This window comes from Podarcis pityusensis (assembly GCF_964106645.2).
Source record: "Podarcis pityusensis genome assembly, chromosome: Z".
Lineage (NCBI taxonomy): Eukaryota > Metazoa > Chordata > Lepidosauria > Squamata > Lacertidae > Podarcis > Podarcis pityusensis.
The window spans coordinates 48,637,478-48,664,689 of record NC_138044.1 but is presented as its reverse complement, the minus strand read 5'-3'; the positions used below and the strand labels follow the sequence as shown (position 1 = coordinate 48,664,689).

Here is a 27,212-nt window from a genome sequence, read left to right as displayed (position 1 = left end):
GTCTTCCATGGTGACACTAGGGCTCTCCCAGTTTGTTTCGGGTCCCACACATCAAGCAGGCCACACGCTGGATTTGATCGTTGGCGTAGGTATAGATGTGATCATGTCTCCTTCGATGAAGGTGCCATGGTCTGATCACTACGCTCTGAAAGCCAGGATTGACTTTCCACCCCCACCCTGCTTAGGTGGCGAGCCGATTTGGGCTCGCCCGCAGAGGCTGATGGACCCTGATAGATTCCGCCAAGCCTTGCGGGACCTTGCTTCCCCTGGCGACTCATTGACTGAGCTTGTTGAGGGCTGGAATATCCAGCTCCTGGCAGACATTGATGAGATCGCACCTAAGCACCCTCTGCGACCCCGCAGAAACCGGGCTCCCTGGTTTACCGAGGAGCTCCGGAAAATGAAGCGGGACCTCAGACGGCTAGAGCGAGTATGGCGGGGTGCCCGTGACGGAGCCTCAAGAACATCTTATAGGGCTTTTATGTAAACCTACGAGATGGCGGTGAAGGCTGCTAAGAAGTCTTACTTCTCGGCCTCCATTGCATCCGCTAGCTCTCACCCGGTGCAATTATTTAGTATAATCAGGTCTTTAACGTCCCTTGAGGGACAGCCAAATTTAAATAACAATTTGACACACAGCTGTGAGGCATTTGCGAGCTTTTTTGCGGAGAAGGTCCTGTTGCTCCGCCATGACCTCCCTGCCAATTTGGATACAATAAAGGAACTGGAGGCCCCTCAACTGTCCTCGGGTCCAGTATTGGACCACTTCAACCGGATATCCCCAGCTGATGTGGACAGACTCCTCCGAGCTGGAAAGCCCACCACCTGTCCTCTCGACCCGTGCCCGTCTTGGCTGATTAGAGCGTGTCCAGACGAGGTGCGGGCCCACCTGGGGGATATCATCAATTTGTCCCTTGGTACGGGGACATTCCCAGGGGAACTGAAGGAGGCAGTGGTGCGCCCGCTCTTAAAGAAAACATCATTAGATCCTTTAGATCTATCCAATTACCGCCCGGTTTCGAATCTTCCGTTCCTGGGTAAGAAGAAGAAGAAGAAGAAGAGTTTGGATTTGATATCCCGCCTTTCACTCCCTTTAAGGAGTCTCAAAGCGGCTAACAATCTCCTTTTCCCTTCCTCCCCCACAACAAACACTCTGTGAAGTAAGTGGGGCTGAGAGACTTCAAAGAAGTATGACTGGCCCAAGGTCACCCAGCAGCTGCATGTGGAGGAGCGGAGACGCGAACCCGGTTCCCCAGATTACGAGACTACCGCTCTTAACCACTACACCACACTGGCTGTAGTGATTGAGAGAGCGGTTGCTGAACAGATTGGTGGGTTTCTGGATGAAACATCGGCTCTGGATCCATTCCAGTCCGGCTTCCGCACTGGTCATGGGACCGAGATGGCTCTGGTTGCCCTAACAGATGATCTTCGTAGACAGCTGGATCGAGGTGGGTCGGGGCTGCTGATTCTTCTAGATCTGTCAGCAGCTTTCGACATGGTCGATCACAAACTCCTGGACCACCGCCTTGCCGACGTGGGGATCCAGGGCACGGCCCTTTCTCTCTGGTCGAGGACAGAGGGTGGCACTTGGGGGGGAATTGTCATCGCGCCACTCCTTGGTGTGTGGAGTGCCTCAGGGTGCGATACTCTCCCCGATTCTTTTCAACATCTTTATGCGCCCCCTCGCCCAGCTTGTCCGGAGTTTTGGGCTGGGTTGCCATCAGTATGCTGATGACACCCAACTCTATCTGTTGATGGATGGCCATCCTGACTCGGCCCCAGACACACTGACCAGATGTTTGGAAGCTGTGGCTGTATGGTTACGTGGGAGCCGGTTGAAGCTAAATCCTTCGAAGACAGAGGTCCTGTGGCTGGGACGGGACGATATGGGATTGGGGGGGCAACTCCCATCTCTTGCGGGGGCGCAATTAGTGCCAGCACCGTCCGTTAAGAGTTTGGGTGTAATCTTCGACACCTCCCTTTCCATGGAGGCGCAGATTGCAGCTATAACAAAGGCGGCATTTTTCCATCTCCGCCAAGCTAAGCAGTTGGCTCCTTACCTCTCTCGCCCTGACCTAGCCACTGTGATCCACGCGGCGGTCACCTCCAGACTGGATTATTGTAACTCGCTCTACGTGGGGCTGCCCTTGAGACTGATCCAGAAACTCCAGCGGGTGCAGAATGCTGCAGCGAGACTCCTTACGAGGTCTTCGCTGCGAGATCACATTCACCTGGTGCTATACCAGCTGCAATGGCTCCCGGTGGAGTACAGGATCAGGTTTAAGGTGCTGGTTTTAACCTTTAAAGCCCTATACGGCCTAGGACCCTTGTACCTACGGGACCGCCTCTCCTGTTATGCCCCACAGAGAAACTTACGGTCTTCAAATAAAAACATCTTGAAGGTCCCAGGCCACAGAGAAGTTAGGCTGGCCTCAACTAGAGCCAGGGCTTTTTCGGCCGTGGCTCCGATCTGGTGGAACACTCTGTCACAAGAGACCAGGGCCCTGCGGGACTTGACATCTTTCCGCAGGGCCTGCAAGACAGAGCTGTTCCACCAGGCCTTTGGCCAGGGCACAGCCTGACTCCCTCCCTCGGCAATCTTCGCGGAGCTCTGGCCCAATGGTTGCCAGTGGCTTGAATTAATTAATTTTATAATGAATGATTTTAGAGTGTTGTTTGTGCTGTACTATTGTACTGTTTTATTGTTGTTAGCCGCCCTGAGCCCGGCTTCGGCTGGGGAGGGCGGGATATAAATAAAATTTATTATTATTATTTATTATTTGCAGGTCCAGCCCTGCCCTTAAAGGCTTCAGTGGAAAAGATTTCTGTGTCGCTTTCAACAAATATTCAGTTATTGAAATTGTTCCTTCCCCCTTAAAATTTCACCGGAATTAGTTGCCCATGTGTTTGTGAGCTTGGTTCAAAGGGTTAGTGATTATCTTTCAAGTCCAGTGCAGTTTGGTACAATGGGACTGTTCCTCCCCGTCAAGCATCTTTACTAAGTTTATCAGTAGAGGCCCTCTGCTTTTCACTAACATTTGAAGCACGTTTGATTGGGATTAGGGTGAGAGCTTTTTTCTAAGTGGAAGCTCCTTCCTGCAGAAAGGCTGCCCTGCCCTTTCTTTAATGGCACTTCTGCTGCATGGCAGAAACCTTCCACATTAGGAAGGCTTTGGTGCTATAAACAACATCAGCCACCAGGCCTGCGTTGTTCTCCTGTCTTCCCAGTGCCACATGTTGCTACTACTTAACAAGGATCGGGTGGAAGGCCAAGACAGGGGGAGCTCTGTGTAGGTGTAGTGGTAGAGCCAAATCAGTGCTGTGCTCACACCAAGCTGCTGCCACTCCAGGCAATCAGAGACCCTGAGGATGTCAAAGGCTTTGACTACCTGGCCTGAGACGTAGGGAGGCTCTAGGGTGAAGGAATCTGCTTAATGTGTTGTAGTGATCTCCTCTGTTGTTATGTGTGAGGTGTTTGCCAGATCTATTCTCCAAGCTTCCATCAGAAAGTTTGGTGTGTTCTTCCATTGCCTCTCCTTGCTGCCATTCCAGAGGTAGATCAGTTCCAAGAGTGTTGGGGAGTTCTGTTGGTTCTAGTCTCTTTGTTGTTGTGATCTGTGTTGATCCGTGATCTGTGTTGATCCTCTTGTGATAAGATCGAAGGGGAAGCCCCATCAATATTTAATTCCAGCTTTTTGCAGTTTAATTCTGTAAGCACATAAAGCCTCCTGCCCCCCAACCCCGTGTTTCAGAAGCCAGACCTTCATTACCATAACTGGACTGTTTTTATAAGGATATTAGGTTCCACAGTTTGTTCCACATTTCCTCTTTCTTCCTGTAACGGGCAGAGCAGACAATTATATCATGGAGGAAGTACCCTCAGTTTGGGTCTGATGCTTTCGTGTGCCTGTTCAAAACCAGCCGCAGAGATTATGAGGTCTGGAAGCATTGATTTAAGCCATGTGACAATGAAATGTGCAAGATCATTTCCTTCCATGCCCTCTTCAAAAGAACGAAAATGTAAAATTATTCTCCTATTTAAATTTTCTGCATCTTCAGGCATGTCGCGTATATCTTTTCCTAATTATTTGATATTTTTGTAATGGATTTGGTTTAATTCTTTTGTTGTTTTCTGTTAAAGAGTCAAGCCTTGTGTTAAGTTCTGTCAGTTTTGATTCCATTGGAAGCATTAGTTCTTTTCAAGTGTTTTTAATAAGCTCCTTTATAGCATCATAGTTCTGCAAAGGCCTCTTTTGAGGGTGGTGCCATCTTGGCTGCTGTCTCCATTATTGTCTTCATCACTGCCCTCTCTCAGGCAGGAAGAATTAAGAGACATCATCTTTTACTTTCAGCTTTTCTGAATGCTTTTGCATTCCCCTCTCTTTTCTTCAAAGTTTGGGTTTTTTTAGGCAGCAGGGGCTTTTGTTCCAAGCTGTTTTTCTGGGCTTTGGAGGAGAGCTTAGAGCAGAGCTTTCCAAACTGTGTGTCGTGACATGTTAGCGTGTCGGCTGCAGTGTGTAGGTGTGTTGCATGAATGCTCCCCATGCTCCTCCCGGGGCTGGAAGGGGGTTAGTTTAACCTCTGGGTTGCTAGTACAGTAAAAGTGAATTACCATGTTGTGAAATGATGCATGTCTAAAAATGAAAAGTTTGGAAAGCTCTGAGTTTAACTGGCCATCTTATTTCCATCGTGGCCATCCCCCCGACTGGCTGAAGAATTGATGGTTTCTTCTCCCGCTGTCCTTAGGACAGTTTGAGGCAGTCCATGCTCTGTTCATCTGTACATTTTTTTCCTTAGGTAAGTGAACTTGTGTACAGCAGGTCAGATGATTGAAGGAAAATAACTTGAATCCTGCTTCCACCTTTCCTTTGCACAGCTCAGTTGTCACTCAGCTGCTGTGCTTTGTAGCTCAGCTACAAAGTCATGAACATCAGTTTAAATCAGGCATAGGCAAACTCTGGCCCTCCAGATATTTGGGACTACAATTCCCATCATCTCTAGCTAACAGGACCAGTTGTCAGGGATGATGGGAATTGTAGTCCCAAACATCTGGAGGGCCAGAGTTTGCCTATGCCTGGTTTAAATGCATGCTCTTAATCTGTTCACATAATCACCAGAAGGTGGCATTACTGATTTTGAATAAACATCACCTCACTTTCTGGGTCTTAAACTTCATTGTGTAATAACTTTGCCCCTGGGTGCTGCAGAGTGTGACAGAAATTTGTGCAGCTAAGATTCTTCAATGTAGAGGGAGCTGCCATATTGATCTGTTTTTATCCTAAGCTGCCGTCTAATTCACTCCTGTCATATTGACAAAGCTTCACTCCCCCCTCCCCCAAATGTGAAGTTTATAGCAGGCTTACCTAGGGATTGGACCAAATCATAATTCTTTGGAAAGCAGGAATATATACAGTGGTACCTCGGGTTACATACGCTTCGGGTTACATACGCTTCAGGTTGCAGACTCCGCTAACCCAGAAATAGTGCTTCAGGTTAAGAACTTTGCTTCAGGATGAGAACAGAAATCGTGCAGCAGCGGCGCTGCAGCGGTGGGAGGCCCCATTAGCTAAAGTGGTGTTTCAGGTTAAGAACAAAATAAAAAAAATTCTTCCAGTAGCACCTTTAAGACCAACTAAGTTAGTTCTTGGTATGAGCTTTCGTGTGCAAGCACACTTCTTCAGATACACACGAAATGCTTGCACATGAAAGCTCATACCAAGAACTAACTTAGTTGGTCTTAAAGGTGCTACTAGAAGAATTTTTTTTATTTTGACTATGGCAGACCAACACGGCTACCTATCTGTAACAGGTTAAGAACAGTTTCAGGTTAAGAACGGGCCTCCAGAATGAATTAAGTACTTAACCTGAGGTACCACTGTAGCACCAAAATGATACAGCATCATTGACAGTCTGATAATACATATGTTTACTTGGAAGTAAGCTCCCCCCCCCCGATAAGACTTGCATCTTTTGTTTAAACACATAGATTACACAAAGTCAACCTGAGTTGTCACACACATTGTAACTAAGTTTGAACAGGTCTTTAATTTGAATTTTCTGTGACCCTGCAAGTGCTGAATTATATGAATGGGAAACTGATGCTGCCATTTTGTTCAGAATAACACTTTTAATAAGCAGGTACATCAATGCTGGCCTGAAGTACATAAAGGACAAGATGTTAATCATTTGTTCTAATTCACTGTGTTTGTATTCTCCTCTTAGATAAGGCCCCACTAGTGTTCATCCAGATTTCTGGCCAAGTCCCCTGTCCTCTTAGTACCAGTGGTATAGAAGCATTAAGTACTCCTAAACCTTCCACTGGGTGCAGTATCCCTTCCAGAAAACCCTGTTGCACATTCCGAATTCCTTTAGCTTCATTTTGGTGCTATAAACACTATGATGGGGGCACATCCTTCTGGAGCGGAGGAGCAGAGAAACCCTGGTCTACTGATAGTGCCCTGTTTTTGACCTCTTAAGGCTTTATTATTCAGAAACTGAAAATGACACTATACTTTTGGGTAAGTTCCTCTCTTGAGAAATGCCTGTGGACTATCACGTTTTCTGTAAAGTCTGCTTTTGCTAGAAATGTCTTATCTTCCAGAGGTGGATCTAACAGAAACATGGCTTTGGATTGTTTGTTACCAGCATGTCAGCCGAATACCCCCCCCCCCAACCTCCAGAAAGCAATTTAAAAACAAAATTAAAAAGCAGTTTTAAAGAATGTAAACAGTATTCTCTGCTGGGTAGCAGCAGTCCTTTTACAGTCTATCAGGCCCTGTCCTAAGCCTGGTGGAGAGAGGCAGGAGCAGGACCCTCAGACTCTCAGCAGGTGCTCTGTGTCTTGTGTGTGCGCGCACTTGCATTGCTCTGTCCCCAAACTGTAATGAACTTCTTAATGATCCTGAGTCTCACACCTGCAGGCAACTTGACTAGGAGGAAATTAGTATGAGGGTATTTTTCCTATGATTTTTGGGCGGTGGGGTGGGGGGAACAGGAAGGAGGATACAGTGTGAAGTTGAAGTTTTCCTCTAATTCTTGCTTTCATTACATAGCTGAATAGAACAGAATTGTGTGTTTGTGTTATATTTAATGGTGTTTGGAAAGGACAAATGTACTGTGGAAAAACCTTTTAAGACCTCAAGCTGTCTAGATCTTACATGATTAAAAGGTCACAATTTGAGGCCAGCTTAACCTATAATCCCAACCCTGAATAGCAGTGACATGTCATCTGAGAAGCAGATAAATGTGATCCCTGGTGTATAAGGATGCGTTAATTCAACAGTTCTATTAATTAATTAATGTTTTATTGAGTAGATTCCATATTTAGTTATTGCTTAATTGGTAATTGTGTGTTTTTCCTTTTCTGGCACGCTTTATATTGTCCTAGAGATGAAGGTGTTTTTGAAAGAGCTTGCAGTGCCTATGCATAGTTGCATTTATTGCCACATGGATCTTGCAAGTTCTGGAAAGATGATGGATCTAGCTCTTTGGCTGCTAGTAGCAGTAGCTTAAAATATAGCACCTCCATCCTTAAGCCCCCTTATATGAGAACTTTCTTTGATGCAAAATTTCCGCATGTTGTTGAGTTCCAAATGGAAAACAAAGTCTACATTTTAGTATAGTACTTGTGTTTGACCTAGAAATTGCAGATAGTGCAGAATGCTGCAGCAGGTTGCTGACAGGAGTGAGAGCTCTGATGAGACGTATACACTGGTTCATGTTCAGTGTGTTACTATGGGTGTATATAAGGCCATTAGCAGCTTGGGACCAGTTTTCTTGTGCGACTGCCTTTCCCTGTATGTCATAGTTGGAAGGGACCCTAAGGGTCATTAGCTCAACCCCCTGCAATGTAGGAATCTCAACTTGACCGCTTCATTCTCTGCAGCTAGCACTTTTACAGGTGCCGTGTAACACTCATTTGATAGTTCTAAGAAATGGATCTTTCATTGTGGTGGCACCCACAGTTTTCAACTTCCTGCTTGTTGAAATCAGGCAGGCGCCTTCACAGTACTCTTTTCAGCACTTGCTTAAAATATTTTTGCTTAGGCAAGCCTATGCAGGTATGCAGCTGTTGACGTGACGTCATCTCTTTTACTGTTGATTTCAATTATTTTTAAATGTGCTTAACTGTTTTTTATTCATCATTCTAATATTTATTGTAAATTACTTACAAGCTTTATTACAATCAACTGTCATATAAGTTTTGTTAAGTACAGTAAGAATAAAACACCAAGTGCTTACAGAAGGCGCAGCATTGCTGGGAGTTCTTTTAACTCCTCCCTTGACCACTTCTTGGAGGCTATGCCATGTGATCAAGCAAGGAAGACTGTGAACAGAGCATGGATACCCAGTGCACTGACCCTTGATGCTGTTTTCTTGGTTGGGGTCTCTCTTTGCCCCCTTCTATCATGAGCGCTGCTAAACTTACCCTCCTTCCATAGCCTTTGGCCTTTCACCTTTAAGATTTCAGCTACTGGCCACTGAAAAAAACCGGTGCTTGGCATCCTAGTGACTTGCAATCTGCTATGAACATTTTGTTTCATTTGCAGCTGAAGCATGTCTTGGCCAGAGTTTGGCACTGCTATTTGCACCCCCAGTTTATTGTGCATGTGGTAGAAGAATGTACACCATGTAAAAAAATGCAGCCCACCATCTGCTCAGATTGCTTTCCGGAAGAAAGATGAGCCAGCAGCTGTCTCAGCTAATATATCCAAGGTTTTCATTGTGATTTAGCATTGTTGTGTTGAAGGGGACTGAAAAGTGTATCTAGTCTGTTCTCCTGACAGAAGACAGAGCCCTATTTTGAAATAACTCTTTATAGAGTGAGGATTTCAGATGGGGTTACTAAGTTGTAACTGTTTTGATGATATGATACATCTGATCAGATATGTTAACTGAGTTGTGCAATACATGTTTTTATCAAGAAATATTGAGTGATATCCAGCTAAAACATGTTCAGAGTAGACCCATTGAAGTCAGTGGGCTTAAGTAACAAGTCCAATGATTTCAGTGGGTCTTCCTGAAGTATGATGAAAGTATGATGCCCATCTCTAGGTGGCTCCAGCACCTACAGCTCTCCTTAGAATAATAGATGTTCCTGGTTGTTTGGAGCAAGCTTCTCCAACCTGGTGTCTTCCTGATGTTTTCAACTACAGCTGCTGTCTTCCCTGACCATTGGCCATCCTGGCTGGGGCTGATGAGAGTTGTAGTCCACACAGCCTGGAGGGCCCCAGGTTGAAAAAGGCTTATCTAGAAAACCGAGCAGCTGAGATATGTGAGCTAAATCCCATGCCAAGATGAAGAGTGTTACTAATGGTCTCATCTGGGGGAAACATTGCCGCCCCTTCCCAATATATAGAACAGTTGAAACACAACCCAATCACTTAGTCTCCCCAGTGGAGCATTTTCTTAATTTCTGCAGTGTTGGTGATTATTTGGCTTGATTAACTCTGTTCCCACTGGAAGAAGTACTGGTAATTGTTCCAGAAGATTCCAAACCAATGTGTTGCCTTGAGGAAGGTGTGTTGCCTCTTTTCAGAGATCAGCTCTTTTTTTGGGAGGGGGGTTAGGGGTAGGTTCTGAAATGGCTTGCATTTTAGCCTTTGCTTCAGTTGGCTGTACAGCTTTATTGTTCTTACACATTGGTAGTATGGGCTGAAGGCAAAGGTCTGTTTGGAGAGGAGCAGAATTGATGAGTTGCTGGAACTGTTAATACTAATACAGTGGCACCTCAGGTTAAGTACTTAATTCGTTCCGGAGGTCCATTCTTAACCTGAAACTGTTCTTAACCTGAAGCACCACTTTAGCTAATGGGGCCTTCTGCTGCCGCTGCGCCGCCGGAGCACGATTTTTGTTCTCATCCTGAAGCAAAGTTCTTAACCAGAAGCACTATTTCTGGGTTAGTGGAGTCTGTAACCTGAAGCATATGTAACCTGAAGCGTATGTAACCCGAGGTACCACCGTATTGGTGAGCTCTGTGAAATAGCAATTGTTTGATTTACAGTAATGGAGGAGGACTGGGAGCCTCTAAGGGAAAACAAGGTAGACAAGCCATTTCCCTGATCAAATTGCACGGTGGCTTTCTGCCCTGCAGTGCCTCCAAGGGGTCAGTGCTGATGAGCAGTGAGGATCTTGGCCCCTGGTTGGCAATAGTGCCCTTGTAACTGCATAGCTCTTATGGCACCTTCTTGACCAGACTTGACCAGACTCCGGCACTGAGGAAGATTGGAAAGCATCAATTTACCACCACCACCACCACCACCCCTTAGTGCACTGGCACATAGCAGAATTACCATATTCTGTTACTCCAGAAGCAGCGGGTCTTCTGTCTTGCTTGCCACAACTAGGCAACGCTTGAGGTTGACCAGCAGTGACCTTGCTGCTCTTGTCTTTTGTAGGTGTCAGTAGATGAAAGGCACTCTTTTAGTACTAAACTTGATCATTAATCTTGCTTTTTAAAAAATAAATGTGTGAAACACACCAGTGATCTGGCAGAGAAGCAATGATTACCGTATTTTTCGCCCCATAGGACGCACTTTTTCCCCTCCAAAAATGAAGGGGAAATGTGTGTGCGACCTGTGGGGCGAATGCAGGCTTTCGCTGAAGCCTGGAGAGCGAGAGGCATCGGTGCGCACCAACCCCTCTCGCTCTCCAGGCTTCAGGAAGCTATCTGCAAGCCTTGCAAGCCCGGCGGGAGTTCCCGCGGGCTCACAAGGCTTGCAGGCAGCAGCCTGCAGCCCCGGCGAGTGTCTGCAAGCCTTGCGCGCCCGGCAGGAGGTCCCGCCGAGCGCGCGAGGCTTGGGGCGGCAGCCTGTTGCCCGAAGCACGGGGCACCCTCTGGAGGGCTCCCCGTGCTTCGGGCGAGTGTCTGCAAGCCTTGCGCGCCCGGCAGGAGGTCCCGCCGAGCGCGCGAGGCTTGGGGCGGCAGCCTGTCGCCCGAAGCACAGGGCACCCTCCGGAGGGCTCCCCGTGCTTCGGGCGAGTGTCTGCAAGCCTTGCGTGCCCGGCAGGAGGTCCCGCCGAGCGCGCGAGGCTTGGGGCGGCAGCCTGTCGCCCGAAGCACGGGGAGCCCTCTGGAGGGTGCCCTGTGCTTCGGGCAATGGTGCGCAAGGCTTGGGGCGGCAGCCGCGGGGTGGGGTGGGGAATAATTTTTTTTTATTCATTTCCCCCCCCCCCAAAAAACGAGGTGCGTCCTATGGGACGGTGCGCCCTATAGGACGAAAAATACGGTATGTAATGTGTACAGTGTTAAGTTTAGCCAATGGTGCTTGGCTGCATGATGCAAAGGATTCATGAGTGACGGCAGGGTCCAGTGTGGAGCGATCTATGCAAATGAGACCAGTTCATACACTGTTGGTAGTACACGCTTTGAAAAGTAGGCATCAGTCAGCATGTAAATGTGTGACTTTATCCAGTTCTGTGAATGCAGCCTTTGGCGTTGGCTGCATGCTTCAGTAAATCTGCTTTTATTGGCAATAAATCTGGCTGGTCTTATCAGCAAAACCAGATCTCTGGAGTGTCAAGTTTTCTTCCTTAGAATGAAAATCCAGAGCTGAATATGCTCACAGTGTCACATGTGGCATGTGCATCTGCCTTCTACCCCCACATCTTTGAACTCCCTATCTTGCTAATTTTCAGTAGCTTTTGTGATATTAACATGTCCTCCTCCTCCATTGCTTTAAGAAGGCTGCTTAAAAGATTGTTCTCCTTGGGTTAGGGCTGTAGGCCCAGCAACATTCAGTTCAGCTCTCTGTGTTGGTATGTCATATGCCTCTGTACCTTGGATACCTGCCCATAACTACAGTTCTCCTTGCAGCTTGGGACTTGAACACAAAAATCTTAGAGCCCTTTCTGCTAGTGCCTCCTTCCTGCAATGCAAATGAAGCTGAACAGAAATAGCTTTATTAAATAAAAAGCATTCTTGCTTTCATAGCCTTTTCCATTATACAGTATTTAGACTTTTCGCTGAGGAAACATTCAGGTCATGCATGCTACTGAACATAAATCTGGTCTAGTGGCACCTCACCACAGAGAGATGAGAGAGAAAGAGACACATCAAGTCCATAAAAATCAATATTGGAGTCCACTTGTGACCCTTCAACAATAGTATGCAAATGGTTAGCACTTGTTCATGGGAGCTGCTGTAGACACACCTAACGGGTCAGTCAAGCCACTGCTTGGTTTGGGGTGAAATTCCTTTCTGTTCTCTCCTACCCTTCCCCTAACAAGCTCTCTGTCAAAGATGCCTTCATAAAGCAGATAAATTTATGTGTGTGCTTTAAGTGCGCTTTTAAAAAATGCGCACGCGCTCTCACACATGGTAACTGCTTGCCCCTGGAGGTCACCACCAGACCACAGGGGCTGTGTTTGGGTATGTGTGATGGACACCTGCGTGTCCGGCTGCTTCGTCAGGACTTCAGGCAATTTGTGAGCTCTTGGGGGGGGGGCTGCTCTATTTGATTGTTGATCGCGTTCCTGCAAGGACAGTTATTAGCGGCACATTGCTCTCCATTTGCTGCAGACAGAAGACGGAGAGCAATATTCATGTCACCTGAGCATATTGTAAAAATGCATGGGGTTTTTACTCATCTCACCTGGAAGCAGAGAATAGGGAAAATGAGAGTGCCTTGAATCCGAAGCTGTGTGGAAGAACATGCAGGAATCTGCAGATATGTATCCTTGTTCGGTCGTTCGGTCGCCCTGACTATGGATTAGGAAAGACTGGTTTTTTTCTCTTCTCCTTCCCATTTATTTTCCTTTTCTTCTTAAAGAAAAGCAAAAATATACTATTGTTATTATGCAATAGGCTTTTGCCACAATGGCATCCTTGCATTCTTTGCCTTGCACGGAAGCAAAACAGGCTGCTTTGTTTGGTCACTGATCTCTCTGTCGTTTGGCCCAGGGCTATGCTGAGATTTCTCTCCCACTTGTATTGTTGCAGCTCAAATGAAGAATGTTCAGAGGATGACAAGTGTGTACTGAGTCGGTATGTTGCTTCGTTTTCATTATGGATCCCATCTTTTTTTTCCCTTCCCCTTTCCCACCCTGCTACTATTGGTCAGAAATCAGGTTAATAGGTACAGAATGTAGTATGGTGCTGCAGTGTGACTGTGAAGGTAGAACAATAGCACTACAGGCTTGTTCTTGGGGTGGGGGGGTGGAGAGGCATTCTTTTTATAGAAAAAAGCTGCATTGTGGTGACTTGTAAAGTGCAGCTCCTCTCTCTCTCTCTCTCTCTCTCTCTCTCTCTCCCCCCCTCTCTTTCTTTCTGTTGAACATATACTGCAGTCAACACTTCTCTAACGAGGTGGCACTATTCGAGTTGGAGTGATAGAATCGCCTTATTGCTTTAGGGGACAGCAGGGTTTAAAATGAGATGCCTCTCAACCCCTTTTTTCAGACTGGAAGCTTTGGTTTAAGCTCACTGGCAAGCTCGCTTGGCTTGTTCCGAGCTTCAGCAGCCACCGTTGTGCCAGTAGCGTGTGTCTGGAATGGAAGTCCAAGTTGGTAGTCTGTTATGGAAACGCTGTTTGCTGTTATTGTAGTATCGTGGTGACCAACATGCCATTGAAATGGAAAACGAGTTCTCCTGCTATGTGGAAATTCCCAGTTCCTGTGCTTAAAACATCCAGGTCGTCGCCACTTTCTCCAGCATACATGTAAGTGAGAGAACTGAGGCTATTTTAAGGTGGGGTTTCTTTTGTGAGATTACATCCCCCCCCCCGGGCTTTTGTTTTGTGAGACATAACCCCCCTCCTTTCCCCCCTTTTTCTTACGTGGTGCCCTGATGTGACATTGGTCTCAGAATTTTTATTTCTAACCTTGCATTTCTTTCATTAGAACCTCTAAAATTTAACACTCCTTTTGTTGTCAGTTTCCCATTTTTTCTCCCCTCCCCAAACGATGGATGTTGTGTTGAGTCGTTCCTTTGTTGAAAAAGCAGAGAAATGGTGCAGATTTGGCCACATTCACAATTCCTTTTTGGTGCCTATTGTCAAAGTTTGTGTGGTCATTTGTCCTTAAAGATCTTACGTGAGCAAGTCAGAATCATCAGTACCCAGATCTTCCTTTTTATAGCTAATTTTAAAAATGAATATGTATATAATGCCTACCATTATGTCATTTCTGTATTGTGTGTGTGTGTGTGGCACTGTGAAATATTGGAATTGCTTCCTTTGACTGCAGTTTTTTACCCGTTCTTTAGCTGTTCCTTAGAAGTCAAAGCAGAAGTCAAAAATTAAATGTTGCCACTGCCAGATATGCCTTGATTGGGCTTAGGATTTATATTTTTAAAGGGCACTGTGGCATTTTAATAGACTGTGTTTTTCTGGCTGACATTGAGCACCACACATGGCCTGCAAAAAATGAATGCAGTAAGGAGAAGTTAACTTGGTTCTGGTAGTGCTCATTAATAAATGAGCCACAGTGGGAACAGCTTCCATGGTTCATACTTATAAAACACAAAATATATGCTCAGCCAGCATTGAGGCAGTTCTTCTTGAGGGTTGCATGAATGAAATGTGGTAACTTGATGCTTTCAGCTTGTATACTTACCGACATCACAAAGGAGCAAATTGCTCATCAGTTTTGTTGGGCAAATATGATTAGCAGCATCATTTCACTGAAATACCTTTTTTTAAAAAAGCTTTTTACTAACTTGGAGCACCTAAAAATTATAGTATCATAATTCTGAAGCTTGAAAGCAAATTGTTGAGTGTGACGCATCGGAAGGGGGAAATGGCTTTGTGCTAAGGGTTTTCAGGCATTTTCATATTTCAGAGAGAACCGGCATTGCCTAGTGATCAGCACTGTTGTGGATTTAAAAAATATTGGAAAGAAGGGGAAACTCTGCTCTAGGCTAATTTCTGGTGTGCCTACCATTTACACAAAGGGAGTTTGCGGCCATTGTTTTCTGTAGAGGCAGCATATAAAAAATACAGTGTTGAACAGAACTGTGCATGGTTGGTGCATTGTCCAGCTCTTATACAGCAATACATGAGGCATAAATGTTCAGGAGGCAGCTTCAACTGTAGGTGAGAAGCCACAATTGTCTCTGTGAAAACTGGGTTTCATTCATAGGTGTGTAAGCTTCAGCTTGTAGAAGGTTGCTTAAGTATTGTTTTAAAATAATATAAAAATTCTCTAGAGGTCCTTACGAACTGCTCTGTTGTAAATATTCCTGCGATAGGTGTTTATACTTTAGTTATAAGTAACTTTGTCTTCCATTCTGCATTCTATTTAGGGAGGGGGTTGGCATTGGTATACTGGTGACTAAAAACTTCTATTATGCCATGCATATGTTTATTGGCATACCCACGCTCATGCCAAACCACTGCTACCTGCCCTTAGCACTTGGTGTCTGGTGGGCTATAATTCAAAACGTATTAAATCAGGACTAAAAGGACCAACCACTTAATGTCAGAATACAGTGTATGAGGGCTACTGCAGACCTGAAATGTTTTTCAAGTTTTTGTTTGGTAGAATATGTTCTACAATAGGATTTCAGAATGCCCCAAGCTAAAAACCCTTTGAAATCTAAGGGTGACCAGAGTAATGATTACAAATATGGTGCAGTTTGCCATTAGGAATTGGTAGAATCACTTTGCTCATTATCAGTTTTAAACAGTAGTGCGTTATGATTCAGTGCCAAAGCTCTGATTGTCTTGGTTTTCTTAAAACATGTGCTTTGATTAAATGCCATTCCCTGTCATATCCATTGGTCTTTAATGTTGCAATTTTAGAAGTGAGGAAGAAGCCCTGTTTTTGCCACTCTTCTAGCAGCAATATTGTGTTAATGCATAGAATTTGCCTTCCAAATCAAGAACCATATGCCTAATTTATCTTGCTTCTTGTAAGATGGGAAAGGGCCGCCCTTGATTAAGACTGACAAAAACTCTGTATGCTGCATGCAACCTGCTTTGCAACCAGGTCAGCTTCTTTCCAAAAAGACTCACTTCATTTTGGCAGACAGAAGGTTACCAAGGCTGAGGTTGTTCCCCTTAACAGGCTGTTTTTAGCTGGAACTCGCCAATTCAGCTTTCAGGTGGGAGCCGTTGCCATTCTAAGAGCACCGGGGAAGTGTTCATGGTGAGTTCTGGCACCTCTCTTTTTTTTTTTTTTTTGGAAAAATAGCACTGGGTATGAGGGATGCACTCGCAGAAGGAATACAGCTTGTGTGCAGTTACTCTTTATGACTGTGGGGTGAATGTTTTCTGCTTGGAAATCCTATTGATAGGAAAGCACTCCTTTTTCGTAGGGCAGAAAGAATAAAAAAATGGGCAGCCTCTCCTTATACCTGATCATTGTGATGTAGGTTTGTTCAGTGGATTGTGTGAGTGTCAATTCTCCATGAGTCTGTTCACCAAAGGTGAGCAGAACACACAGCTCTCTAATTCTTGTTTGTGAAACTCCTGTGTCTCAATTTGACCACATCTCTTCTTTGTGTGCCAGAGGACTTGAGAGTGGAAAGTGGCAACAGCAAACAGTGGAAAGCAAGTAAGTTAAGACAAAATATGAATTGTGGGTGGTTGTAAGTGCTGCCAACTCAGGTGGTCACAGACTGGGGGCGAACGAACAGGATCTGCAGTGCTTGTTAATCTAAACCTCACTAAAGCTATGAAGTCTTCTCCTTAGCCTCTTCCCTGCCCCAATAGAATGCAGTGTTTTTGTTTCTACATAGCTGCTGCAGCCAGAAATGACTGTCTCTCCCCCCCCCCCCCATGGAAGAATACGGTGGATGAGAATGGATTTTGCACTTGGAGAAACCTTTTGAGATATCTGCCTAGTAGATATCCTGTGGGGTTGTTGTTTTTTTTGCTATGTCCTCTCTGTGCAATGTAGATCAGTTAAAAGCTACCCAATTATCAGAGTTAGAAAAGCTAAATACCATGATTACCAAGAAAACTTTCCCTGTCTCTTATCCAACTGGTGCTAGTGTGGATTCAGTGAGGTCCAGAAATGGGTCTGGTAGAAATCTTTTAAAACGGGCTATCCCTCCAGATCATGCCTTATCTGTGTCCAATATGGGAAAGGATACTTCTGTGGAATGCTAGTGGAATCACTGTAGTAAAACTCAGAGGTGAAATCCTCCTGCTTAACTATGACAGCCAAAACAGAGGACTGGTGAAATGTCCTTTTGAAGATGCCAGCACTTCCCTTCAGGTCCCCTTGCAGTCATCCATTCCCTGCCACAGATGTAAAGGGAATCCAGAAAGCAACTGAGTGAACAAGGTTGACTGCCGCCTTACAACAGGGGAGCTTTCCTGTTGGGAAGTCTCCACATCACACAGAAATCCAGACACAGCTTCTCAAAAATGGTCCAGGAGCTTTTTTGTCTTCTAGTTGTGGCTATGAGTAAGAGACTGCAGATCAATCATAGTCCTGGAGGCTATGAACATGAGTCCTGGCCTCAAGCTATTGATGGTGGAGTTCTCTGCCACTGTTGCTGCACAAAGTCAGGGGGATTATAGATGATTAAAGGTCGCATGCCTGGAAACCTTGGCAGCTGGATTCCAGTGTCATAGTCCCTGTACTACCAAGGCAGCAGACCAGAAGATGGAGCTGGGAGTACTTTAGGCCAGCCCTGTTGTTCTTGGGCTCTATCAGGCTCTCTAATGAAGTGTCTTTCTCCCACACCCCCCCTCACACTAGCACATAGTTCGCATCTTGTGTAGTCCCTTGTGGGCAATATTGTCCCTATCTTCCCAGTGTTACCTTGCAAACTGCTTTGCACTATGTCAGTTGAAAATCTAATGCTGTCATTCAAGCTAAGATAAAAATTGTTTTTCAGTAAATACGTGTTTTGGCATTGAGTGATGTACACTGAGTTTATTTTTATTTCTGGTTTTAGACATTTGTTCAGTCCCGTCCCCAAAGACAAAGACTGCTAGTCAGCTTGTTTATGACCCCAGCACAATCTCATCTATATGCAGTCACTTCCCTCACCTAAGTTTCAGCAAATACGTTGCACCATGGCAAATCTTTGGAGTTAGAAGAGGATGAGCTGCTTCAGTACTGACTTTATTGCTGTGGTTTGAGATGTGCATGGGATAGTGCCATAAACTTTCTTGCTTCCCCTATTTAAGAGGTGCTGATGAGAAATAAGGCAGATTCTGTGACTTGAATAAAAATTAAGTGTCTTAGATGCCCCTGTTGAATAGAACAGCAAAGTATGTTAGGGTGATCAAAGGAAGAGTGGGTGCAAGATGACTAAAGGACTACTCTGTTGTGAACCTTTTTGAAGGCTACTCTTCATGTCCCATCAGTGCTTGAGGTGTGATTGACAGGAATGTAGTGAGCCTTTTCTGTGACTGCATCTGGGTTATGGCACTTCCTACCCAGGAAAACTTTACTCTTGCCTCATCTCTGGTGGGTCTCCATCTCCTAGTTTAGATCTTCCCTTTTCAGCAAGTTTTTGGCTGGATTTTATACCTGTTCTTATCAGACCTGCACCTCATCTATAATTTTTGAGAGTACTAGATTCCAATCCAGTTATTTTCTTGAGATGGTTGAGTGCTTTTTAAATGGAAAGATTGAAAATTACTCAGTGCTGCTTCAGCAGGTTCATAGCAGAGGTGGTGGATATATACTGTATTGGCCCAAATATAAGCCGCACCCGAATATAAGCCACACCTTTAAAATTAAAAGGGGGGAAAGAAAAAAAGACAATACCTGAATATAAGCTGCCCCTTAAAATTCAGCAAGCACTCACACCTATTCCATTTTACTGGATGTTTGTTTCAGCAGCGATATCGTAAAAGCCAATTTTTGTAACATTGTGACTTTAAGCTACACTTTAACTTTTCACAGTCAGAATTTGGAAAAAAAAGTGAGGCTTACCATACTTTTCCATGTATAAGACTAGGTTTTTGTTTTTTTTTACTAAAAGATAATGTTAAAAAGGGGGGTAGTCTTATACAGAGGGGCAATCTCCCCCCCCCATTGTATTAATTTTGAGTCCCCCAAAATAGGGGGCATCTTATACACAGGGGTGTCTTATACACAGAAACATACGGTATATTCTGGCCAATACAGTAGTTGACGTGTGGATCTGGGTTTTTGGACTTCACATAACAACCAAAGGGAAAACTTGTACATAATCCTGATACAAAACGTGTAGAGCACCAGACACAGTCCTACCTCACACATTCCTTTCCGAGGAGATGTGTAGATGTGCTGCTAGTTGGAGTATCCACTACTGAGCTAGGTTGCCATAATATAAGGCAGTTTCCAATTCTGAAGGAAAAGCATTTTTGCTCTGCCTTCCCCATCCCATTGCTTTGCGTATCTCTTCTACCTCAGTATCCATGTCTTACTGAGACAAAGAAAAATGGTAGGAGAGTAAAGGGCAACAGGTGGGCATTCCCTGCATGTGGGTTGAGCTGAAGTCGCATGAGGACTGCAGTATGCTAGGCAGAGCTAGGGTTGCCATAAGTCTAGGATTTCCTGGACATTACCAGGATTTCAAGGGCAGAAGTGATGTCTGGGGGGAATTTCTGGAAGGTGGCAGTTTATCTTGGATCTTCAGCAAGTAAACCAAAACATTGTGTTCAATTGGCGTTTTTGTTCATTTGGCTCAACAACTTTGGGGTTTGTCTTAAAAAAGTTCATTAACTTTCAGGGTGTCCTGGTTTTTACTTTTTGAGACATGGCAACTGTATCAGAGCAGAGCACACTTAAATTCTACACCTTCTCTTTCTGTAGCATTCCATCTTGAGTTATGTGTCCACATTTTTCATCTGCGTGTTGAATTTTTCTGTGCCTGCAGTCACCTGATCTAAATTGCATTTTGGGAGCCTAGATTCATGTTTGCCTTCCTTTGAATCCTTAGGAATGAATGGGATATGTTGGAAGTAAAGTTTATGCATAAGCTGAAGGAAGTTGGTTGCTCACAGCAAAAACTTGCTTATGGCTGCTGTGCCATAAAAGCCCTGAACTTACCTGCATATGTACCGACTCGGTTTACAGCTTGCGTGGTGTTTGTTCTCCATCTTTTTAGGTTGACCTGTTTCTCTTTCGTTCCTCCCACTGGAAACTGTTGTTGCTGCTGGACTGTGCTGGTCTCTTCGATTTTAGCACTTGAACATGAGCATTCTGGAGGCAGAGAGATTGTGACCCAAGAGGCAATAAGGAGGAGGTGTGCTGGCCAGCCAAATAGCTGTCCCCAGTCTGCCTGTGACAAGGTTAAAAGAACAGAGCTCTGATCGGTTAGCTCTGCAGGCAGGTGCTGTGCTGTAATTGTTCTTGGGTTTAGCGCAAGCACTATTTCCTGGCTGGGACTGTGAGTCATCCTCATTTTTCAGGGAGAGAAGTGCAGCAAATGCCCAATTAAGAAAGTGGCTTAGGAAATGCTGATATGAACTTTTCCCCAGTGTAGTCTTATTGGTCTCTCTCCTATCTTATCAAGGCACTTGAAAGAAGCATTGACTTTTGTCAGTTATTTTAAAAAGAGCCTTTATTTTAATTTGTCATAGTTGAAATGCAATAATCAATCACTAGTAGAACTGCATTCTCTCCTGTTCAGTGTTATTTTTCTATAGTAAACCATTATTATTATTCGGTTTTGGGAAGGATTAACTGTAGCTTTTGTGTGTGTGTGTGTGTGTGTGTGTGTGTGTGTATCTGTCTGTGTCTGCTTGTTCCTTATAGGGTTTCTGCCTACTTTGGTCACACAGTGTGAAGCTAAAAATTACATCAGCCTTTTTGTCTTAATTAAGTTACTTGCAGCCTGACCCTCCAGCTTACACCAGCAAACAAATGTTTACGGTGCACCAAATGCTGTATTTTAGATTCAGTGTTTGAGTTGTAGACAGATGTTCTTGTAGGCTTGAGGGAGGCAGAGCTATTTGAAAGCACAGTTCATAGACTGAAGAAGCCGCCTTTCAAAAAAATCCAACTGAGTTACTGCCCAATCTGCCAATGCATCTAGTCATTTATGCCCTAAAATGGGGAGGATTCAACATCTCATTTTGTAAAGATTCTCTACTCTGCTACCTTGAGATAATTCAAACATGCCACATGTAACCTCTCTAGTAGCAGTTTGCAAACAAAACAAAACAAAAACAAACAAAAACAGTAGCCAATGCGGCACTCTCCAGATTCCATCAACCCCAGGCAGTAGAGGGCGTGGTCACATGACTACTAACGCAAGTAGGGTATTATGCCATAGCATACCTGGCAATGTGGAAGAGCTCAGTGTCCATCTACTATCCCAGATGTGTGATAGATGCACCTGTCATTCCTCCAGCAACTGATCCAATCCAGACAACAGCATGTCACAAGCAAAACAGACATAAAGTTCTGTCTGTCAATTGCCCACACTTTTGAAAAGGGTTAACATGCCATCATTCTACCTCCTCTGCCTCATTCAGAAATGTACTTTCCCTTTTGCATCTACAGTATATGAATTTCTTGATTCTAGGTTGGTTTTGAATTTTGCAGCTAAAATTGCTGATTGTGTGCTTTTACTAAATAGCTGTTGTTGATGGATTTCCTTATAAAACAATTGACTGAAATTCATTGGTCTTTACAGATCAAGTGGGATTTTTTGCTGCCCATGTATAAGGAGCACTGTCAATGAAATTGCTTAAATGAGACTACTTTTATTTTCCTGAGGTGAGGAAGGGGGTCTGTAAGTTCACAGTAGCGATTCTTGCACAATGCCTCCTGGTGCACTTGTGTGCCCACAGTTTACCCTTTTCTCTTTCTACTTGGCCTTTGCCAGCCTACTACCCTCTAGATCAGAGGTTTTCAAACTCTGTGTTGCGACACGTTAGTGTGTTGGCGTGTTGTGCGAATGTTGCCATCGCTTTTCCCGGGGCTGGAAAGGGGTTAGTTTAGCCTCTGGTTTGCTAGTAGAACTGAATTACTGTGTCACGAAACGATTCATGTCTAAAAAGGGTGTCACCAACATGAAAAGTTAGGAAAGTTCTGCTCTAGAAGCTTTGGACTACAAAAATCAGCCCCAGCTAGAACAGCTGTGCTAGTCTAGGGCTGATGCTGTTCTACATAGATAGCTATAGACTTGTGATAAGATGAATGTGTTTAGTGTGCTGCACCCGTAATTTCTGTAAGACTTGACTACATTGCAGTAGCTTGTGATCATAAAAGTTGTTCTAATAATACTTGAAATTTGATTCTTCAACCTGCTTCCTAGTTGGTTTTACAAAAATGAGGGAGCTGTTCGGTATGCTAGTCTCTCTGCCCCCACAGCTTCTGGATCTGCTGTAGAAGAGGCATTTGTGGGCAGATAATCTTGTTATGCATCACTGACTCCAGAACAAGTTTTGTACAACAAAGCAAATAAATGTCCAAATGCTTAATTTGTGCATGTTTTCAGAATTCATTACAAAACAGAAAGTATTAGTGAAGTTTGCCCAGGCATAACAAGAGAATCCATGGCATAGGAACATGTGAGCTAGAACATCTTGGTGGCTTTGCAGCTAGAAATTGTTTATTATTTGTTTCTGGGCCCAGTTCAAGGTACCCACATTCGTGTTTAAAGCACTAAATTACTTGGGCTCCAGATATCTGAAATACCACCTCCTCCTCTACAGACCCTCTTATGTGATGAAATAAACAGAGGGAACCCTCTTGGAAATTCTACAACCCTCAGAAGTTTGTGTATGTGTGTGATAGCCTGGGAGAGGACATTCACTATGGCAACCCCTAATTTTGTGGAATTCTCTCTGCACAAAGGTGTGTCTGGCCCCTTCTTTACACAGCTTTCATTGTAAGCTGAAGAGATGCCTCTTTATGCTTACCTATGGTGTCAGAGATCTGTATTTTAGGACCTAACCTATTCTCTTAATTGCAATCTGTTTTAATTGTTTTTGGGATTGTATTCTTGTAACCCACCCAGGATCCTCATTGTGAAAGTGGGTAAGAAATGGAAGAATAAAGTATGATGATGATAGAACAGAACAAACAAACAAACAAACAAACAAACAAACCTCTAAGATGAGTGGTGATTCAAACTAGAAGGTACAAATCACAGATTTTAAAAATTATTTTGATATGAAATTATTTGGGCCAGACAAGGTTGATGTTCGTTTTTGTTTTGTTTTTTACATTCATACCTTGCGTTACGTATGCTTCACATTGCGGCTTTTCAGGTTACGAACGCGGCAAACCTGGAAGTGTTTGCTTCTGGGTTCACTGCACACGCAGAAACGATCTGCATGCTTCGCGCACACACAGTAGCAGCGCTCTACTTACCGACTTTTCGCGGTGCGAACGGTACCCTGAAATGGATTGTGTTCGTAAGTAGTGGTACCACTGTATTGCCTTGTTGAATTAAAATAGCTCCTCTCCTCTCCTACTTCATCAAGCAGCAGTACAAGCACCATTGGTTTTTAATTTTAAATGACGATTTGACACTTCTCTCCCCCAAACCATTAGCACAAGTCTTCATGGCATGTGATAGTGGGGGCTGTAGTCCATGATCGTATGTACCATAATAAATTTAATAGACTTTAAGGTGCCCAGTAATTTTGCTTTGCTTCAAAAGACTTACAGTGTTCCTCCTCTGGACATTTAAATTCTGTCGCTTTTTTATTTCACCTCACAACTAAGTCAACCATCAACCCTTCAGAAGGTACTGAGCTTGAGTGTCTTGGAGGGTGAGGTGTGCATCAACTAGGAATTTTGCAGGAATCCAGTCTTTGTGAACTCTTACACAAAACATACCTGATCTGAATCAGGCTGATCTAGGGACCAGAAGACAGCTCTGCGCTACTTTCAGTGCTGCAGCATAATTCTCAGCCGTTTAAATATACCAAGCATGCATTAAGTACTACCTCTGAAAGAGAATACATCTTTTAAATGTGTATTAAAATATTTATTTGAGGAGGATTTTTCTCTTTAAAATGCACAGATTATTCTGCCATGCTGCCTCTGTACTCCTTGTCCAAAAGTGTAGGTGGCATGTTTCTTTTTCGTGCTTTTTACATAGCTGAGGCATGCATCCTCAAATTTAGGCACCGAACCCGTTTGCCTGATTTGCATTTTAGACTGAGCCACCCAAGTCCTACTTAGCTCTCTGTTCAGGGCTCATGGTTTTACTATCAAAGATTGTGAGGGGGACCGGGGGGACGACTTTTAAAGAGGTATATAACTTGAATAATTCTATTAAAAGTATTTTCTTTCCTTTTGTCACTCTGTGTTACCACAAACTGAACTCCAGTCTTCTCTGCTTATTGTTCGAGCTTTTCATCTTCATGAGATACGGAAAAGCCAGGGCTGTATAGGAATGGTGTCCAATAGGGAACCACCTCTACTTTAAACCCTAACAGGATAAGAGATTATCAAATGTTAAAAGCTATGATTGCCCAATGAGATAGAGAGAAAAAGGTGTGCCTACACTTCCATATGACCAAGGGGGGCCTTAAACCTTGCCTTCTTGCCAACAGTCTTCCATGCATGTGATGAAATGAGGGGTGTATCAAAAGTAGTTGGTGATATGGCGTGTTCAGGGTATGAATGTGTGTTGGGGGGGGGTTATTTTGTTTTTTAAAAAATACAGACCGAGGTGCATGCATTCCCTGTCCAACTAGACTGTTGGGGCCTAGCAGACTTCTTCCCACCTCATTACATATTGTTCATCTGCAGCTGTTGTGAATTGTCCTAGCTACACATCTTTATATTACCTTTACATTTTGCAGACTTTTATGTTGATTAAAAATCCAACTGGCTGCTCCCCCCCCCCCCATTTTAATGTAATGGCATCTATTGATCAGAGCAGTAGAATTAATTAGAAAGTGAATGAGTGCCCCCTCTTTTTTGGAATTCCTAGTTCTGATATAATATGCACACTAGGAAACGCTGATAAATATTTTTACATTCTTCATTTACCTAATGAATTGTAATATTTGTCATGTCAGCATTAATGAGCAGAAATAAAATGCATTTGTTAACAGTACCTAATTTGCACCTCAGAAAACATGCTAATAAACCCACAGAAAGTGCATGCAAAGTTGACATAATTGGATAGCCTAGGTCAGGGGTCTGCAACCCTCGGCTCCGGAGCCGCATGTGGCTCTTTTACACCTTTGCCGCGGCTCCAGGGCGGATACTAGCGAGGGGAGGAGGCGCATTGTGCGCCCCGACACTCCCCACTGTCGCGGGCGCTGTACTGGCTGTGACGTCGCATGGGGGCGGTGCGTGCGTTAGTCACGCACTGTCCCGACGTCACCTTCCCGGTTTTGCGGCTCCCAGTTTTTTTCCCCTCGGAAACGGGTCCAAGTGGCTCTTTTTGTCTTAAAGGTTGCAGACCCCTGGCCTAGGTGGAGGGAAATGACTTTTTTTAAAAAAGAATTCTAATTCTTTGATTTGTGGCCATTGAGGTATGAGTTGCTGGTAATTAATAACCTGCTGGTTAGTTTTATTTGTCCTGATAACTTGCAGCTGATGATAAAGTGGAGGATGTGTTTCAGTTTTGGAATGTAAAAAATAAAATCTGAATGCCTAGCTCGCAGTTGGAACCGTATTTTACTGATGATGTTAAATTCTTGTGAAGAGAGAAAATTCTCTACCACTGGCTTTGGTCTAAGATTTTGGAGGCACTGCTCCAAGGGAAGAAAGCATATGTCTATATCCTAACAGCCAATATTTTTACACACAGAGACAGGCAATGAGGTTATTTCCATCACATAAGGTTCACAGCCTTATGTAAGGATGCTTCCAGTGCCCTGCAAGAGAGATTTCTTCCTCTGCTCCATGCACTTCTGTTGAGGTGCCTCTTCTGATGTTGCTCTCCTCCTACCTCCTTTTCTGTGCCGTGTACCAAGCATGCTTCATCCACAGCTTGATAAATTGGAGGTGGTTCTGATATGCCTAAGCTTGACTTGGCACATTGAAGCCTCTTCACCGCTGCAGAGAGAGAAGTTCCACACATGGGTAGACTCAGAGTGTGAGGGCTGGCTCCTCTTGGCAAGTAGAATTCCTGGCATCTTTATCCATGCCATTAAAATCCCTCTTTCTTTTCCACTGTTCGAAATTGTGTTGTTGGAATGACTGCAATGGGGCATGGGGGGTTGCTTTACTCTAAAGCTGCCTTTTAAGTCCGAGGTATAATTTTGGATTAGTGGGCCTGCCAACTATCCACAATTCTTCTAGGCTAGTTCAGGTTCTGAGGGCTTCCGTGTTTTAGGTTCCTCCTGGCAGAACTGGCAATTCAGTGTCAGAAAAACTTTATTTTGAAGGTGCTCCCACACATCAGGGATGCCCTGCACACAGGAAGTTAGGATCATGAGGAGAAGGTTAGTACTACAGCTTCCTTTTTCCAGACCATGCTAGTCTTGCAGTTGTGTGGGGTGGAAACTTTCCCCCAGTGTTTTTATTTTCCTTCAGGCGGGGGGAGGGGGAGTCCCCATTTAATTAGTAACGTGAATAGATGGCAATTGCAACAACATTAGGCAAACATGGCACAGGTTTCAAAGTTTTTATTTTTGATTACCAAATACATGTAAAATAGACAAATTGCTCTTGAGGGCATCAGAAATATTTCCAGAGCAAACTGGAAAAAAATCCAGTGCATATTACTTTTAATTTGCTGAGGAATTTTCTTGCAGGATTTCTAGAATCAGTGTTCTAGAAATTGAACAACACTGCTGAAAGGCTGCAGTTCAACCAAAGATGCATCACATGTGACTGCTGGTTGGGTGTTCAGCACCTAATTGAGTCACTGCTGGGGTCTTCTATCAAAGACATGTTTCTGTCTATGAATAACCTATGAAGTTATTTTGTTGAGACCGTGTTAAATTTAGCAAGTTAAGCTAGTTGCTCCCATTCTTCCCCCACCTCCAGTCTTAAGTTCTTGTGCAAACAGTTTTTAATATGGATATAACTTTTTCTGTCTGATATTGTCTACTTGCTGCTTTTATGAAAGGCAAAACTGGAGTAGCTTAATAATGTACAGGGAGGTTATGGACTTTGAAGATATTTTTAATAGGAATTGTTCTCCGCCAGTATGTTAATGCCTGCTTTCTTATACTTGTCACACTTATTTCCTGGCATGGAATACAGGGAAGGAGGCAAATCCTTAGATTAGGGTTGTGTAAATGTTTTATGCAATTAATCAAAATGTGACTAGAGATTTTCCACCCAGGCTGCTTCTGAATTGTTAATTGCAATTAACAGAATTGTGTGCTAAAAGAAGCACCACTTTCCACCTGTCCCCATGTACAGATAAATGATGGGCTTGCTAAATACGG

The 27,212-nt window shown here is 44.1% G+C and overlaps 1 protein-coding gene across 8 annotated transcripts in view; it reads left to right on the top strand.

The window, feature by feature from the left end:
• Positions 1-27,212, top strand: part of LOC308468272 (kelch-like protein 13) — an 83,219-nt gene that overhangs the window by 29,544 nt on the left and 26,463 nt on the right. For 2 of the 8 annotated variants that reach the window (XM_080990349.1, XM_080990343.1), the window contains 2 exons: positions 12,944-12,988; positions 13,548-13,661. The exons of 3 other annotated variants lie outside the window; for them this stretch is intronic. In XM_080990349.1, the coding sequence (XP_080846475.1) occupies positions 12,944-12,988; positions 13,548-13,661 (159 nt within the window). Of the gene's footprint in view, positions 1-6,242; positions 6,522-12,893; positions 12,989-13,209; positions 13,662-27,212 lie in introns of those variants that run through there. 3 more of the 8 variants (XM_080990348.1, XM_080990346.1, XM_080990344.1) reach the window with 3 other exon arrangements.